Source organism: Phalacrocorax carbo, chromosome 6 (assembly GCF_963921805.1).
Source record: "Phalacrocorax carbo chromosome 6, bPhaCar2.1, whole genome shotgun sequence".
Lineage (NCBI taxonomy): Eukaryota > Metazoa > Chordata > Aves > Suliformes > Phalacrocoracidae > Phalacrocorax > Phalacrocorax carbo.
In genome coordinates, this window is record NC_087518.1 from 63,590,435 (window position 1) to 63,609,088 (window position 18,654).

An 18,654-nucleotide genomic window follows, 5' to 3' on the forward strand; every position below is an offset into this window, starting at 1 on the left:
CTTGTGGTATTTCTTTTCTTATCAATGCATTCAAAATAACCAAGCTTTTTGATACTGCAGTAGGCACCTGTTCTTGCATAAAAACAACTAGATTGGTGAAATTGCAGTAATTAGAGTACAAACTATTTGGCACTCTGATCAGTTCAGTAATCAGTTGTACAGTGAGGGTTAAGAGAAGTAGCTGTACCATGTATAACCAACTCCAGTCTCAGCTATGTTTCAATCTAAAAAAGAAGAAAATTTTTAAAACATTTCAGCAGAATACCCTCAAATTTCTTTTGTGGGTTGTGGTCTCCTATGGTTTTATGGATCAACAGTTTCTGTACAGAATAAAAGGCAAATCTCATCAGCAAACAAACCTCCAGGTAAAGACCTCCCAGTGGAGAGTTCTCTCAGAAATATGAAGTATACATGTATATACGTAAAACATTCATAGATGCTAGTCACCTTGCTAAATACCACCAGCTGCAACTGTTACCACTAGGTTTTGGGTTTTTTTTTTTTCCTTTCAATGATTGGCTTTTTCTGCTTGTGAGTTTTCTTACTGTTTCAGTGACACATGTTTGTAACGGAAATATGGCAGTTAGACATGGTGGTCTTTAATCTGGAAGGAAAACATCTCATAAATGAAAATAAGGCTCAGAGATGAAAATAAGTCTGTGCACCACTGTTGCATACACATATGTAATATACCAAGGTAAAACTATTTTTGTGGTACAGGAAAAAAGTTTCCCTTACTACTGCCGGGGTGGGGTGGGGGGGAGCAGAGATATGAAGTACCAGAACTTCAAATGCTGTCACTGAACGCTTACGCGCATTCTGTGGACTTTCTGACACGGGAAAACAACACAAAGATTAGCATGGGGAAAAATTACTTTCTGTAATTCTTGAGGTAAAATAAGTAGTTCTGCCTTCTCCCCACCCAACTGCTCATTCTTGCCTGCTCTCCTCTTCCCAGCTGTTGCACCACTACAAGTTTCTGTGACAGATTAGTTGATTCAAGTCCTGTATAGCCTCACAGTGCAATCTGGCAACAAGAAGGGGAAAGGCAATCACATCTTAATACATTTGTTAGTCTTTCTGTAGGAAAGGTTATTTTCATTTCACATGCTAGTGTCAGTGCATTTTATTTTAGGGATGTTCCCAGTGAACCGCTTGTATACAGGACTGCATTAAAATGTGTTTGTTTTGTGAATGGGGAAGAAAGCGTAAAGGACTCTTGTGTAAGAATAATTCTGTGATTTCAGAAGCCCCTTCCTATGTTTAAATAGAAAAATAAAAGTCCCCAAACTATTATGAGTTACAAATAATCCAGCTGTAACTGAATGATCCAAACTTCATTTATCAACATAATGCTAACAAGTATGGAATAGAGCCTAATACCATGGAAACCCATGGGAGACAGGACTGAAACACATCAGAAGTTTAGCTGCATTAAGATCCGTTTCTCTGAGAAGTCTCTGGGGAGACAGACAATTAACTCCTCCAGCTCTCACAACTGGGCAGTTTTTTATTTATTAAAATGAGCGACGGGCTATTTTTACAATTTATTTCTATAACTTCCTTACTTTGTTGTTATTAATTTAAAACACTGATCAGAAACATTCTGTTCAGCTATTCTGGCCATAATCAATCCCTACTGGCTTGCTCAATAGCTATTGTATCCCTTATATTCAGGATACTGAACCGGTGCTTTTGGTTTGTAGGTTTGGTGGTGGTGGTGTTTGGAGGTGGGATTTTTTTTTTTTTTTTTAAATCTGCATTTGGATTTTACAGTTTTGAACAACCTATGGTTGATCTTTTTTGAGATATCTGTGCCATCTGCTGGTCAGTGATATTACCTCAAGTCTAAAACATTTCATCTTCATAAACTTCCTTTTATCATCCTGATTTGAGACATCAGATTTGACCTTGGTCAAACTGCAGGTTTAAATGGGACAAAATAAACACTGTGTTTATTCACAAATATGTATAATAATTTAACCAAATAACCAACCTGATAATGAAGAGCTGTGCACAGTGAATCCTGTGAGAGTTAAACCGCTCCTGAAAAAAAACAGTTAATTCAGTACTTCAGTGAAAATCTTGATTAAAATTTGATTAAGCCAGTGGAAATGTGGCAAGCTGGCACACAAAATAGCATACCTCGTTTTTGTAAAAGCTAGCAGTCTCAGTTAAAATGTATATATTCTAAATCACACTTCTGTATATGCTGTGTAACAGGTCTCCGGTTCCAGTACACATATGTATACTAAGGAACACTGGAAACAGATCAGGCCAAACAGCTGTAGTTTGACTTTAGCTTTTCCCCAGGAAGGGCCCAAGCAAGAATGTAAAAATTGATACTTGCCAACGTTTCATTAAAAAGAAAACCCATTTACAAAAAGGGGGAGAAGATCCATGAACCCCTTAAAAACTGGATTATGGTTTAGGCCCCTTCACATCAGTCCACCAAATAGTCACATAAACCATTTTCCAAATATAGCTACAGAACGTTAAGCATATAATGTTTTGAGGAAAAAGCAGCATGTATTCATAGACAGTCTTGTCTGTTCACAAGACATTGCTGTAATCAGATGCTACGTGGATTCAAAATTCAAGTCAAATATCATTCCAAATCTGACAAGTTCCCTTCCTCTTCCCTTTTCCTCATTTTAAAGTGATCATGCTATATAGTACATTAAAGATAAAATTTTCAAAAAGGAATGACACAAGAAGTTGTTCTGTGGTCCAAAAATCTTCTAACTACAGTAAACCATATAGTGAACCGCACAGAAATTTTCTAATAACAAATCAATGCTATTCTCAAACAGCTATACTTACTAGTGTGTAAAGAACATTTACCAACTCTGAATTTTACATACATTTTAACATACCAGCTATGGCAGGTTCATATCACAATGTCAAAAAAAGGAAAACCATTCTAAATATTGTGTTAAGATGACTTTGAATTAAATTCTTTAATTATAAATACTGTGATAATTTCCAATAATCCATGTCTATCTGTTGTAGGAGTAAAAATCTCCCACAAAAGACAAAGCTTACTAAGTAAGCATTTTTTAATCATACAGTATGATAGAGCACTGCAGACCATTCTTCTTTCCCTAAAAGTCAACCTGTTACATAGATTCTGTACTGTTTCTCAATTCAGAGAATTGCGGCTGCCTTTTCTGTTTGCCTGAGTTCACCTTAATAATTTAAAAGTTATTTTGAAAAATGTAGAAGGTAGAAAGTAGCCATCTTCTTTAAGAAACAGCCAGCCCTTACACAGAATTTTATTTTCAGAAAGTTGCAAAACTTTCATTTTTCAGAAATATTAAGTCAGTTCTGATAACACTAGCTCATTTCAATCTGCCAGCGACAGTGTGAAACATGCACAGAATGAGGCCTTTTAATTAACCATCTCTCTGCTCACAAGAACTACTCAGTTGAGATAGTAAAATTACTAGTTAAGAAAAAAATCGGGTATGTGAAAAAACTTCGAAAGAACTGCAGTGTGTTGCTTGATTAATTCTATATGAACAAGCCAATCCTGTGCATCCTTCAAAATTTCTGTCTTCGCAAGTCCATAACCTAACATTTGCTTACTGTGCATTTACACATACAGTTCAGCTCTACTTAAGAGGAAGTCACCCCGGCCAAGCTAGTAAGCTCTACTAGCTCTAACATCTCTGCTTTTCATTTCTGCTGAATATATCTAGACTTTTTGGACAACAGCTGCACGTGAAAACACAATTTTTGTTCGGGTACACAGAGGCCAGTTTAGCATTCACAATGACAGATTTTTTAAATTATTTTTTCAAAAATAGTCAAAGCAACCAGTTTCAAATTAATTAAATCCAGCTTCTAGAAAGTTACAGGGTGCAAGTAATTTCCCAAGCAGTAGTTATCAAGAAACTGGATAAAACAATAGAGCTAAATCTACCTGTTTTTTTCCTCCCACCTGATATCCAACATCATGGCAGTCTTCCCCAGTATTGAATTTATTGAGCTATAAATGTTTTGCCATATTCCAATTTATCTGGAACAATAGCTGGGTTTCACGAAGTCCAAGTATCTGCTCATCTTGAAAAAGGCATCTATAAATTTTAATCTATGAAGAAAAAAAACTTGCCTTAAAGCTATGTCTGATGCATATTAATCAGTGCAACAACATAGCTCTGTGTTATCATCAACTCTCCCTGGAGCTACCAGAAGATTACAAAAAAGAATCTAGTCATGATAGCTACAATATGGTAACAGAAAACAAACAGAAAGACTTAAAAGTTTTTCTTCACAGGAATGAATTCTTTCCTTTTAGCCCTTGATACTCTACTTCAGAACCCTACCAGTTACCATGATCTTTGTCAGAGGCGTTGATGGATGAATACTGGAAGGTTTAGAAAATATTTTGTAGTTCTAGCCAGCATACAGAACACACCATTTGACCGCTACTAAAAAAATACTTTAACTGAACTTGCTATGATAAATCTGCAATCTCATGCTCTTCGTTTTCATGTTCAGTATTGACCAGCACAGCAGAACCATCACTGCTCAGTGTGACCTTGCCAGCAATAAGCTTGCAAAACTTCTCGAAGGTACCACAAAGTTGATTCACTTTGGGAAAAGAAAAGATTGTTGTAAGAGGTATATAAACAGTATTTCCATTGACAAATTGTTCCACGCCTTTTTCAGCAACCAGTTTTTCAAGATCTTCTGAAAAACACTTTATTGAAGGTTGGAATTCGGATTTTCTCTCAGTAGGATCCTCGTTATACTCTTCATGTTCTGACATTAAACGGTCCAGCAGACTTCGCTTTATGATTTGTGCTGTGAAAATAACTTCACTGACCACTGCATTCTGCAGGTACTTCTCATCTTTAAGACTTGGATACACGGCTCTGAAGACCTTTACAACATACAAGAACACATAAAATGCTTATCATGATCATAGGCTCATGTTTTAACATTTGCTTGTCAAAAAGAGCTTCTAAAATGCAAACCTAATTTTTTATTCAATCCTGGTTTGCTTATTACTTTAAAAATTTTCAAAGAACAGGAAAACTAGACAATGTGACTAGATCTTATATATTACAACTACAATGGCAATTAGATAAGTCAATGGAACATGAGAGGAAAATTTTTCACAGTGAGGACAGTCAACTATTGGAATAATCTTCCCAGGGAAGGGGTTGACTTGGCCACATTGGACACTTTTAAGATTTGGCTGGACAGGGTGCTGGGCCACCTTGTCTAGACTGTGCTCTTCCCAGAAAGGTTGGACTAGGTGATCCCTGAGGTCTCTTCCAACCTGGGATTCTGTGTTAATTAAATATGCTCTCACTGATGCAGAGAATGCTAAAAATTGAATTGTGACATTAAAGTCTGAACCTGTAGTTGTTTTCAGAGCAAAGAGTGTTCTGCACTGAGCTATACTCCAAGGCTATTAAAGAAACTAGGCAGGCAATCTCATTCCCACTAGCTTACTAGGAAGTGCTTTATACCAACACCCTACTACTGAAGTTCCAGTCTACAACTGTTTCTTACTTTCTGATTACATATTGAAATGTTGATTTTTTCCCCATAAATTAGTTACATAATAAAATGAAAATTTATTTTGTAGTCCAGGTTCGACAGGAAACATGAGATATAACACTCTTGTTTAAACTCAAAGGATACTGATGTCAAAACTCCCTCCACAATGACCCTGCAACAGAAGATAATGAAAGCAGTTTCTAGTACATATATGTCACTTAGACATCCTTCCAAGTCTGTTGAGCATTGAAGAGTACTTCATGATTCCATTAAGGGCAGTAGATGACAGGTGAAATTTCGAAAGTATAGAATGTCTTCATAGCTTGGAAACTACAAAAGACATTCCCATAATGTCACTTTACATTTCACTTCAGTGAAATCCACAAGTCCCTCGAAGATACTTATAGATCTTTAAGCAAAGAAGTGAAACACTAGAATATGTTCACTGGAACAAATAATTTAAGATCTCATAAGACTGGAAAAACAACCCCGATATATTTCTCTCTTTGCATTACTACTTCATGTTATCTCTGGAAAAAAGTGTCCTTTGATTTATACCACGATACTTAAATGCATTAGGCTTTATCAATGTGATGCACTGCAACACATGGCAGAGTAGCTCAGAAAAATATTGCCTGATGTTATCTAAAGTGAAAGGCATTTAGTGCTAAAACACAAAAAGGTTTTATGTGAACCACCAGAGAATGGGGCACTTCGCAGGATCCCATGCCTCTGCAAAAACCAGAACTGGCTACCTGAACACACTGAGATTTAGGTGTAACATCAAATGCTACTGAGTAAAGCAAACCCCACAAAACAGGGCCTGTCAATCCAGTTTCTGGGGAATGCCTGCCTTCTGATAATACATTTGACAAGACTATGCCGTTCCTCGAAAGATACACTCTGCTACAAATCCTTTTTTATGCTTTTTATGTTTTATGTGTCTGAAAAATCTGTGTCAGTGCCAACAACCACATGATGAAAAAATGAATGATTAGAGGAACAATTACAAAACATAGTATCACGGTATACCTGGCGGAGAATTTTCATTCTAAGGATAACAGTATGTTAAAATAAGAATGATTATCCATATCTCTATTTAGCAAATAACCTAAAAGGTAAAGACCTTTATTCAATTAAAAACACAAGTCATGAACTTAGACTCTGATCTGATGGTGTGTGTTAATCAGAGCAAAGACTGGACAGCAACAGTAGACCATGGTAAGAACCCTTCACAGGCAGGTTATAGAAAATTTTACTCTTTATTCATCCTCCTAAAGGAAGAAAAACAATACTTACTGTTTTATAAACTGCTTCAGTGGGTTTCTCGGATTGAGCAGAATCACTGGTTTGAGGATATTTCCTAAAAAACACGCCTATTTGGGTACAAAATCCAACATTCTCCATTCCTGTTGGTGGGTGCCCTACGCCAGTAAATTCCACTGAGTAATCATAGCGTCCAGCAGTCTCTAGAGCCCTAAGAAAGATAAATTATTCTGATCATACTAAATATTAATCTTTTAATATGATAAAGATGCATTCTCTAACTGAAGCAAGACCCTGAGCCTGTGAATACTTCAGCATAATTTCTCTAATAATACTCACATGCCTGAAGATAAGCACTGTCAAAACTTGCTGAATCAGAGCTGTAATCATACGCCTACCATAGTCTGAATCATTTAGTATCAATAATTTAGGCAACGAAACATTACTGTTATTTCTAAAAACTCTGCATAGAATACGCACATTCACAGTGGCTTACTCACTGTCTTAAATGGAGCTGAAAGGGAGCTGAAAACTACCAGTTTTAGAGAATAAAATTATTTGAGAAGAACCCATAAAAAATATGCACCCCAAAACCACAAGAGACCAGTTAATAGGGGGGAAAAAAAGTGAGGTTTGTTGTAAATGTATAAAGAGCAAAGTCTACATAATCAAGGCTACAACGATGTATATGACATCTAAATGAATACTAATCTTGTAGTACTGGACATCAGCCTGTGTAAAAAAAGTGATGGGGCAGGGAACGAAAATGGTGCAACCTACCTGCATCATTCTCCATGAAAAATCAGTAAACTGAATTAATATATCTGTATTTTAGAGAATACCACAGTACTTACATTTTACAACGAACATAAAGACTTTCATGTTTGTAGCTCAAAAAATATCACTCCCTTCAGTGATACCAATATTTTCAATCACATATATCCAAAAGCAGAATCTAAACTTTACTTCAAGTCATATAAATGGTCTCTAAGGAATTAATCCTTCAGCTAACAATGCAGGCAGGTTTTTGTAACCTTATGTAGGGAAAGATATATGCTTCAAGGTTTGCAAAAGTATATACTCAAAAAAAAAAAAATATCGCTGCATACTTTAAAGTCAGAAACAACCTAATTTAAGGTGCAAATTTTGAAGACGATTTCTGACCAAGAGTTGGCTATTGAGGTATGGCATCCTTTACTATACCATGTATTTTCTTCCACAACTGCCTGACAGTTGAATGTTATCACAGCATATGTATACACCACTCCCTTTTTGTTTTTATTACATCTACTGATATTAGAAACATCTCAGGCAACCCTCTGTCATGTACATGTGTTTTCCACAAAATCTTTCATTGTGCCACGATCCACTAAACTATCCTTAACTCTATTCAACATGCTCTGCTACTGTGATTATTTGATAAATCTGCTTGCGTACTCTTACGGAAAGGTCTGGACTAATTTGAGTGCTTTGATTATACACCATACATAGTGAGGGCATTTCTTAGGTTTTTATGAAGCATTTCTATTGCAGGGTATTATTATGTGAAAAGGATAATTAATACATTACACTTCAAACACATTAATTGTAATAAACATATACAAAAAGGAAAGTAAAGGTTTTAAATATTTTTTGCACAGCAGTTACAGTAAAAGCAAGCCAACCACCATCATAAAATGCAAACCCACAGAGCATGCTTAACTGTAACAGCAAAGAAATGTTTTACCAAATCAGTAGGTGTGAAACTCCACTGACACCAAACCACATATACAAGCCATTCTGAAAATGTACAGCTATTCCTTTCTCACATTACTGAGCACTCAAAGCTGTCTGCACATGATGTTCAGTAAACTTACCAGCTTTGAAACTGTGCTTGGTTCCATTCAAATTTGTGGTCTGGATGCCTGAATGATGTCACTCCTGGAAGCAAAGAGTTAAATTCAGAATTTGGAGTACTGATCACAACTATGCTTGGAGCCATGAAACCAAACACCACTTCAGGAAACTTCTTCAGTTCTGATTGTTCCAGGTGCTCTATTCTGTAAAGAATAAGTTTATGTATGTCTTTAAAAACACCCTACTATATTTTGATTTTAACAACCAGTCAAGGAAACCCCACACACCCATATCTTGTACCTTGTAATTTTAAGCCTAGCTCTGCAATATTAGCACTGACACTGTGGCCGAGTGGCAGCTTAGAGGTTTCCATCCGACAAAATTTCCTCTTGAATTTTGCACTTTATCATGAATAACCTTTTTCCAACAGAAGTTTACACCACTTGAATTTTTCTGTATGGTTAATTTAAGCCCAAGTTAGAAGATGTCACATTCTCTACTCATCTGCTTGAAAGGTTTGATCAAGTCTATTTACAGTACGGACAAAATTCCAAACTGAACCCTAATGAACTTAGAATAACATAGTACGTTGGCCTGATACTCACAGTTCAATACACGTGACCAAGTCAAAACCAAGTAAGCAAGGATCTTTATGCGCAACTGAACCATGATGCAAGGTAACAGTTAGGGATCTTTCATTCGGCTGCAAATAATCACCAGGAAGAGGAGACAACCTATGCCTACAAAAGTATTAAAAACATGATGTCATAGAAAGGACCTTAGGACAAGATAAATTGCCAATGTAACTGAACTAGCTAACACCCTACATAGATAGCTTGTAAATCTCAAAAAGGTTCACTATTTTACAGGAATTTAATAAAAAAAAGAATTTCTAATACAAACAATTTTATGGCTATCTGTAACAGCACAGAAAGAGCAGAGAAGTTAATCCAGAAGTTGTCCTTCGTGTTTGCCAAAATTTCCACTATACTGTCAAGCCACTTGCAAAACCTGTAAAGCTTGTAATTTCTGAGAATATCAGAATTTTGGTTTCTCAGATTATCAGAATAATATCATAATAAATGATAAATGCTGATAGTAGGTCAACTCTAGACACATTAAGTCTGGGTTAGACAGGCTTTAAAGGGTTTTTGGGGAAGTTATTAGGCAAGTATATTAACCTTTTTTTTTCCAAATACACCAGACTGAGAACCAAAATATGTATGTAAATTCATTGTGAAATACTGCATCAGACAAAACACAAAATAAAACATTCAATATAACAAAAGGCTACTTTTCTTCATTCTTGAGAAAGAGCAAGCAATACTGTCACCATCTAGATCCTACCTATTCACTGAAACCATGAGTTTCCAAGACAGAAACTTTGGTGTTCCTCACAAGTCTGACACATGCTTCAAAGACCACATAAACTTCACATTTTGGAGCTTTCTAAGCCAGACACAAAACTTTGAGTTAACCTTCCGATTTCTGAAAGATTAACAAAAATTAAATCCCCACCACAGTGACTAAGACAGTTACATGCACATTTCAAAAAAAATTGGATTTGCATACAGTAATGTCATGCATGAGTGTAAACAGGTACTACTAATACAACGCTTCTGCACCTTTACAAAAGAAGTGTATCTCTCAGATGTGCACCCTTCCAGGGCTGTTCCATGACTCGGACCTTTGCTGCATTAGGTGATGTTACGGGCATCTGCAGCCCAGCAGTCCCCAGACAGAGGTTCAAAGTAAGTAAATAACAACAGTGGATAGCTTCTCATTTGCCAAGCTGGTACTTCTGCGTTTACCTTAATTTTGAAATTCTTGACAAGAAATTATGTAACATGCCACTAGGTCAAGCCAAATACAACCTTAAATTAACACAATGGAAGAGCTTACATATTCTCTTTCATTACACTTGCACAGATATCTAGCCCGGCTAACACTTCAACGCAACTGCAGAATTTCAGCATCCAGAGAAGTGTACAGTCAGCACATCCTAAATCCACCACCTGTAAATTAGATATTAAACCATGTGTAAATGCTGCATATTTCCAAGTAATTTCAGAGACTTTTATAAAGCAGAATTTCCATATCTATGTCAAAATAACATTTTAATGATAAAGCATTTCACAACATAAAATATACAGTTGCAAGCAGGATAGACAAGGATTTGAAAATTCTTTTTTAAAATGGATAAGATGATCCTACAAGATGTTTTAAATGGATTAACCTTTTGTTGTTACAGCTATCAACAAGTACATGTAGAACGTCCCACTGACTCTGGAGAATGTCTTCCACATGAAGGCATGTTCCCTCAAATAACTGTAAGGCATGATTTTTAAGTATTACAGCTGTAGCAATTTTCACATTCACCACTACTTTTCCCTGGCCCACTCTCCATCCAAAACACTGAGAACAGGCTCCCCAGCAGCCAGGTTAGCAACAAAGGATCTGCATAAAACAAGTTTACAGGCTCAGCCTGATTTTTAAGTGGGGAAGGCTGGGGATATTCAGCCCACAAAGTACGATATATAACAGATATTCCTTCCTGGAAGCTTAAGAGGTAGTTGAGTACACAAACCAAACCCCACTGTTCTTTCTCAGGCTAAGTCAAGGTGCAAGCACACTACTCAGCACTCAGCGTGAAAACCCTGAACAGTTTCTATTCAGCTTACCTCTACCCTGTGGGTAAACAGAAAGTTTACACCTCTCCATTTCACATCCTAAATCAGAAAAATCAAACCTTTACAGACGTAACACTCCTGAACACGTTCTATTTAAAAGCAGATTATTGTGCCATAACCTCATAGCGGTATGAATATGTGAGCACACTGCAGGTGTATTTCTCATCAATTCAGTAATTAGGTCAGCAGTTTATCTAGGCATTTCCTGCCTTCCTGACATACCTAATACTGGCTTTTTTCAAATTCATAATATGAAAAGACAAAACATACCAACCTTCTTAGGTTTGTATTTCCCCACTAAATCTTTAACGAACTGGTAGCGTTGTTTGTACAAAGGAGGTGTAAATTTAATAATTGCTGTCAGCCGTTCTTCTTGAAAGTTCTTATCCATATTTTGCTAATGCTAAAATAAAAAAGTTAACTTATTTTCTGAAAGTACTTTGTAACATATCAAATTACAGAGTTGGCTGTTTTCAGTGGCATCGAATTCACAATTAAGCAGGGGTAGACCTGACCCCAGTTCTATTGTGAGAATGACAAAAACATAGGAATTAGCAAAGTCAGGCACTAGCTGCTCCCTCCATATATAACCATGTAAATCACATTTTCATAAACAATTATAAATAATGTACAATCATAAAAAAGCAAGTTTTGTAACTTGTTGCTCTCCATCCAACACACCTATGTAGTATTTACACAACTGCAACATGTTTAATCTTCCTTAGCTTTTCTGGCACATGCAGAAAAATAATTTCTCACTCAGGTGCCTGATTTATTGTCCCAAATCTATCATTTGCTTTATTTTACAAATCAGATTACTTTATGTCAAGATTAGTACACATATGGCTCACTACAATTTCTACAACGTAACACCTAGCAGGAAATATCTGACTAATTGTGCAAGACGAAAGTTTCTGCTAGGCCTTAACTTTAGATTTACTATGAGATAAATCTTTATAAGTAATCTATAAATAATTCAACGTGGTATTAGAGTAATAACCATTAGTGCATTTCCAGCTCTCCCACCTTTTCTTAAAAACGACATTTTAAACTACATACATACTTAAGAAGAAATATCCCCACGAAGCCCCAGAACAAGGCGTTAATGAGCGAGCTCCACGGGAGCCACGTCGGCGCAGGCTGCCAGAAGCCTTCCTCAGCCGCGCAGCGCCAGCCCGGCCCTCTGCCGGCTACGGCGGAGCGGCGCCCCCCCCGCGGAGCGGCCCTCGGCCGGGGCGCCGAAGGAAGGCGGCGCCGCTCGCTCTGCTCCCCGCAAGGCCTGGGGCGGGCGCGGAGGGCTCTCCGAGCCAAAGCTGCCCCGTCCAGCACGAAACGCTTCGGCGTTTTCGGGAAATGTCAGCCAGCAGCGAGCTGGCGGGCGGCCTCCCAGCGGAGAGCCTTCGCCCGAGGCTACCGCTCCTCACGGCAGGACGTTTATTTACATCTTCTAAGGCGGGGGGACGCCCTCTAATCCTCCTCGGTGCGAGACGGTAGACAAGCATCACATAAGCACCCAAAGCTCCCCTTGTTGTATTTCTCTCTGCCTGTGCCAGCCTCCCTCTGTAATTAAAAGGTGATTGTTGAGGGCTGTGGGGCGGTGGTGCCCCAAATCTTTAAACTAAAAGGCAAAAAATCGCACTACTCCTTATGCTACGTCTTTTAGGTTCTAAATGACTCAGTACAGCTCCTGCCTCCAGACGTGGTTGTTATTCTCCAGTCGTGACATGCATGAAAAAGCTCTGCCAGGGTGAGTGGGGTAGGGACCACAAAAAGAGAAAATCGATGTCTTTTGTGGGATTTCATTAAGTGTTTTCCACATTTAGGCAAGATTTGTCTGTCAAAGAGCAGGCAGCTGGATGCACAGTGAGCAGAAAGGAAAACATGGCTCCAAATCTCATGTTACTTTTTCTGTTCACATGTAAGATGTTTTCCTCATCACAGGGTGCAGCTGCTACATAACAAGTGTAGTGTATAGTGAGAAGAAAGGAGGATTCTGGTGGCAGTGAGGGTTAAGAAAATTTGTTAACTAAGTTAGACAACAATTCAGTGCTTTTTGGTTTAGTTTTCAGAAAATACTGGAAATCTATATGCTCATATCTGCCTGTGATGGCTTAAACTTGAATCTTGGTTAAGATTTGAAGTTTTGCGGGATGTGGCCTAGACAGAGCATACGCCGTTAACAGCAGGTTAGCTATGTCGTTCTCTCAACAGCTAGGAAAGCTATGTAAGTGCGCTTGCAAACTGGCAATCCAGACATTTTTTCAGAAATTTAAAGTTATTGGAATGGTTCCGTTCCGTTCTGTTTGAGCTTCTCTGTTTTTCAGGGTTTGGAATACAGTGGCAATTAGCTTTTCTTTATATTCATTTGGGTTTATTAGTAGAACAATAGGGAGCCGTCTCTAAAATTTTGCACTTCTTTTTATACCATTGTAGCAGTGAAGTGCTAACAACAGCGTATGCAGGTAAGGCAGCCTGAGAGTTGCTATTTCAGTCAGTTTGGATTGCAAACAGGTTTTAAATAAGTGTTGTAATATTAGCAATCTTTATTTATATAGGAAGTTTATTTTAAAGTATATATGCTACCTGGTCAATTATTTTATAGGGGTTTTTCCCCAACTAGATTTAGAGACCCGCAAAACTGAATTTGTCCATGCACAGAAGCTATGTTTCTATGGGGAATAATTCCCATTAAATCCCTTTGACTAGTCTAGTAAATTGATTTTTACTATTTACTTAGGTTTTTGCTTTTTATAAAAGAAAATACAGTGTAATTGAAATAAGGGCATGCATACCTTGTGCAAGAAAAAAATATATAGGCTGGAGGCTCTTTGTTTTATAACTCAGTTGCTCTTTTTGGCTGTTGAGTCATTATTTATCCTTGAACTATCATTTAGTACTTATGTCTCAGGCAATCTATAAACTATGCATAATATTTTTATATCTCAGAGAGATATTGTAAACTTTATTAATAGAAGTCTTCAACTTCCTGGCTTAAAATGCTACAGATTCTGGTATCCTGTAAAATCCTACTCAGAATTCAGTATGACATACTTAAGAACAAAAAAAATAAGTATAGGGAAGAACAGTAGTAAAGTTACAATACACAGTAAAAGTAAATTCATAACACATCATAAATTTATATGATTTCCTAATAGTTTGTGAGACTTCAGCCCAAAATGTACCGCTGTTAAGTGAAACCTTCAGAATTATCGGATGTTTAATTCTCCATTATCAAACAATATAACCACATAAATACCTTTTTTGATTGTTCCATATTAGGTGGTGAAATAGGATTGGAGAGACAATCTTTTGAGGATCAGTAGCATAGAAGAGATGGAGAGTGCTATTAGCAGTTTTAAGCTGGACAATCTGCTTTGACTCCAGGGTGTTTGATATTTTCCTTGCTAGAAAAAAAGGTCTGAAAAATTCTTCTGATTATTCTCCATTACATCAAATAATTTTTTTGAATTGTTCTCTCTCTGCAAAAAAAAATATTTTATTTAGTCTGTCTAAATTTTTCAGGGCTTTTTTTCCTTATGCAGTGGTACATCTACTTAACAATCTCAAGGAATCATAGAATAGTTGATGTTGGAAGGGGCCTTTAGAGGTTATCTAGTGCAAGCCCCTGCTCCAAAGGAGGTCCAGGTCAATGAGGTTCCTCAGAAACTTCAGTTCAAAGGTATTTTTCACATTACAATCTGTAATTTCAAAGTGAATATTCAAGTTCTGTTCAGTTCAATATGCCCACAAATTAAGCAGGTTCTTTTTAGAGAAGCATGTTACTTTTGTACCGTACTGAGAGCAAGTAATTATATGACTATACTGAAATAACAGCATCTTACAGTAGAAAGTCATGAATCAAGAAATACTGAACTGCAGAGACTTATTTTTTCCTTCTGTAATTGCGATGTTAAAGACAACTATGCAATTCCTGTACTTTCCCTTTAAAGTTGCAGTACATATAATTAAATGTGATAGCAGAAGAAATCTAGTCTGGTGCTACTGCCAGAAGACACAAGTCCACAGTGATATTTGACAGGAAAATACATGCAGCAATACTGCTTAATTTGTAATTCAAAAGCTGACAACCGTTCCTTTCAAACCAGATTCAGAGGATGTTTAGTGACTAAGTGCTAGTATCTTTCTCCTCATCCTCAAATAACAGATTAGGCCCATTTGAGAAAATTCAGAATTAATCTGTGTGAATGAGAAGTGAGGCTAGGCTCTTAGGTACAGATCACTATATTTACATAATTATATATAGTACTTGCGGTTTGCAAGGGAAAATTACCTCCTGGTCAATTTATTTTTTTCCCCTTTGGCTCTATTCTGTGTAAAGACAAGCTGGGATGCCTGAGGTAAGAAAATCTAATTTTGAGCAAATTAATTTATACGTTGCAGCTACATCAATGGTTTCAGCATCGCCGTCAAAGAGGGACTGCATAAGAACTACAAAAATGTAATCACAGAATTATTAAGGTTGGAAACGTCCTCTAAGATCATCAAGTCCAACCATCACCCAACACCACCAGGCCACCTAAACCATGTCCCAAAGTGCCATGTCTACGTGTTTTTTGAACACCCCCAGGGACAGTGACTCCCCCACCTCTCTGGGCAGCCTGTGCCAGTGCCTGACCACTCTTTTGGGGAAATAACTTTTTCCCAATCTCCAATCTAAACCTTCCCTGACGCAGCTTGGGGCCGTTTGCTCTCGTCCTATCACTGGTGACTTGGGAGCAGAGACCGACCCCCCCCCTCACTCCAGCCCCTCTCAGGCAGCTGCAGAGAGCGAGAAGGGCTCCCCTCAGCCCCCCCTTCTCCAGGCTAAACCCCCCCAGCCCCCTCAGCCGCCCCCCAGCACACTTGTGCTCCAGACCCTGCCCCAGCCCCGCTGCCCTTCTCTGGACACGCTCCAGCCCCTCAGGGGCCTTCTTGTCCCGAGGGGCCCAAACCTGAGCCCAGCATTCGAGGTGGGGCCTCCCCAGGGCCGAGCACAGGGGCCCCATCCCTGCCCGGCTCCTGCTGGCCACACCAGTGCTGACACAAGCCCGGGGGCTGGTGGCCTCCTTGGCCACCCGGGCACTGCTGGCTCATGCCCAGCCGGCTGTCAGCCAGCACCCCCAGGGACTTCTCTGCTGGGCACTTTTCAGCCCCTCTGCCCCAGGCCTGGAGCGTTGCCTGGGGTTGGTGTGACCCAAGGGCAGGGCCCGGCACTTGGCCTTGTTAAACCTCACACGATTGGCCTCGGCCCATGGATCCAGCCTGCACAGGTCCCTCTGCAGAGCCTTCCTGCCCTCGAGCAGATCCAGCACTCCCACCCAACTTGGTGTCATCTGCAAACTGACTGAGGGTGCACTCGATCCCCTCGTCCAGATCATTGATAAAGGTATTAAACAAGACTGGCCCCAACACTGAGCCCTGGGGAACCCGGCTGTGACCGGCTTGTAATGTTATACAGAGGAAAAACACTGAGGTTTTGGAACATATTGACTAAATATGCAAACAGGAAAAGATAAATGCATGAAAACACAATGTGGGTATTATAACAGAAATACAGGCTGTCTTGAAGTGATTACAGAAGACAAATTAAGGAAGCACTCAAATTGTCAGGGATACCCTAAACAAAAAAACCCCACTCAGCTTCAAAGAAAAGTTATTACTCTAGCTGTCTCCAGAACAAGATTACTTTACTAAGGACATTTTCTCAGAATTAATTTTGTGATTAGTTCTTTCATTTCATATGAGATTATTAAATAGATATTTACTGCATCAAGATGGTAGATTCCTGTGGTAAGTAATGATGGTTTTGTGAACATGTTTGGAAATTGGCCAAGATGGGAAGAGGAGGCCAAAAGGAGGCTGGTGTAGTTATTCTTAGATAAGAGCAGTGAAGAGCCTAGACAGCAGAACAGGCAGCTCAGAGGAACTGTTAACTGTCAGGACCCTGATAAAAGCACTTTTCTACTGTAGTACAAGCTCTAAGGTACATTCAAGGGCCAGAGTAACAAAGGTTAATTACCATTTCTCAGGTTTTCAGTGTGTAATGAAGAGGGAAGGCTTTCTAATGTTACTTCCAGCAGTATTTTCTCCTGATTTTTAAATTAAAAATCTGAATTAGTTTTAAATAGCCCACATGTAGAAATACTACTTCCATGGAGTCTTCCAAACCAGCTTCTCCCTGGTACCTGTTTCAGCAACGTGGAACCCTTCTCCGTATGTACAATTGAATGTATTTTTCTCAGTTTGCAGTCATTTTGGTGGACTTTCAGGTTTGTGGGTTGTTTTTTTTTTGCATTCATCTGACGTTTAGAATTACTTGGCAATTCTTCTATGTCATGCATTCAGTCTCCCTTCTGTACTTAAGGTTAAAGCTTGATACCGAAGTATACAACTAGGTTTTTTGCTTTTGCAAAAAGGCATGTAATTCAAAACCTGCTGGAAACTTTTCAATAATGTGTTAAACGTAATCTGAAAATTCAAGTTCAGTTCATCTAGCAGATACATTTCAGGCAAAACTGGAGGATTCTATCTTTCATCTGTTACCTGTTAGCATCTAAATGTAGACAGTTACTTTCTTAAATCCAGCTGTTTGTTTTCAAATGTGTTAACCTAATTCTGATTGTTCTGGCCTATGTATGTGGTGCTACTCGTTTCAGAAAGAGGTGTTTGGCTTGAATTTAGCAGCAGGGGATAGTTACAGTTTTCTTGGTGTAGGATGAGATTCTGAGAAGCTGCCCAACCGTGGTCAGGTCCCAGCCAGAGGAGCAGGCCTCGTAACCAGCGTTAGTTTCAAGTGGATAGGCTTGGATGTATCCTGGCCGTGCAGCCATCAACACTCGCTTCTCCACCCGAGATTCCTGCACACTGAACAACTCTGTCGCTGTGCCTTAGTTTCTCCGTTCGTGTGGAGGCGCAAGCAGGTGGCTGGTGCTCACTCGTTACCAACGACAAGGGCGACCGATGGGACCAATTTCCGAGCTTGCCAAGATGCTGGCTGAGGACCTCGTGTTAAGGTGCAGCGGCTGTCCCCGGCACAGCGCAGGGCCGCCTCGTTTCTCTCGGCCGGGAACTCCCCGCCCGGAGGGCCCGCGGCCTGGCCGTCAGGCGCCGCCCGGCTCGGGGCAGCTCCACGGCGGGAGCCAGCCTCGGGTGAGGGACAGCGCAGCTCTCGGCAGCGGCCGGCCCCCACGGCCCCGTGAGGCGCCCGGCTAAGAGGAGGAGGAGGAGCCACCCGCTCTACCGCGGGAAGGGGCCGAGCCAGCCAATCCCCACGGGGGAACAGGCGCCCTGGCCGCTACCCGCCCCCGCCTCGTGCCGCCGCGCTCTCCCGCGAGGATTGGTCGGCTCG

General features: G+C 39.4%; 2 protein-coding genes across 3 annotated transcripts in view; one reads left to right on the plus strand and one right to left on the minus strand.

The window, feature by feature from the left end:
- The window catches only part of EEIG2 (EEIG family member 2), a 33,936-nt gene extending 29,139 nt beyond the window's left edge, over positions 1–4,797 (plus strand). Inside the window, exon 11 of the mRNA XM_064455646.1 lies at positions 4,675–4,797. Coding sequence (XP_064311716.1) covers positions 4,675–4,699 — 25 coding nt within the window. The 3' untranslated portion in view covers positions 4,700–4,797. The remainder of the gene's footprint in view (positions 1–4,674) is intronic.
- Positions 1,457–18,611, minus strand: HENMT1 (HEN methyltransferase 1). 2 transcript variants are annotated; one of them, XM_064455643.1, is made up of 8 exons: positions 17,326–18,611; positions 14,563–14,710; positions 11,581–11,703; positions 10,519–10,631; positions 9,222–9,356; positions 8,637–8,819; positions 6,814–6,991; positions 1,457–4,888 (listed from the first exon to the last, which is right to left on the minus strand). In XM_064455643.1, exons 2-8 carry the CDS (start codon positions 14,578–14,580, stop codon positions 4,460–4,462), a joined length of 1,179 nt encoding a protein of 392 aa, XP_064311713.1. In that variant the 5' UTR covers positions 14,581–14,710; positions 17,326–18,611; the 3' UTR covers positions 1,457–4,459. The 2 variants fall into 2 exon arrangements, with proteins under 2 accessions (XP_064311713.1, XP_064311714.1); XM_064455644.1 differs by lacking the exons at positions 14,563–14,710; positions 17,326–18,611 and adding an exon at positions 12,370–12,508 and having other exon boundaries at positions 11,581–11,709.
- Positions 18,612–18,654: the final 43 nt, after the last annotated feature.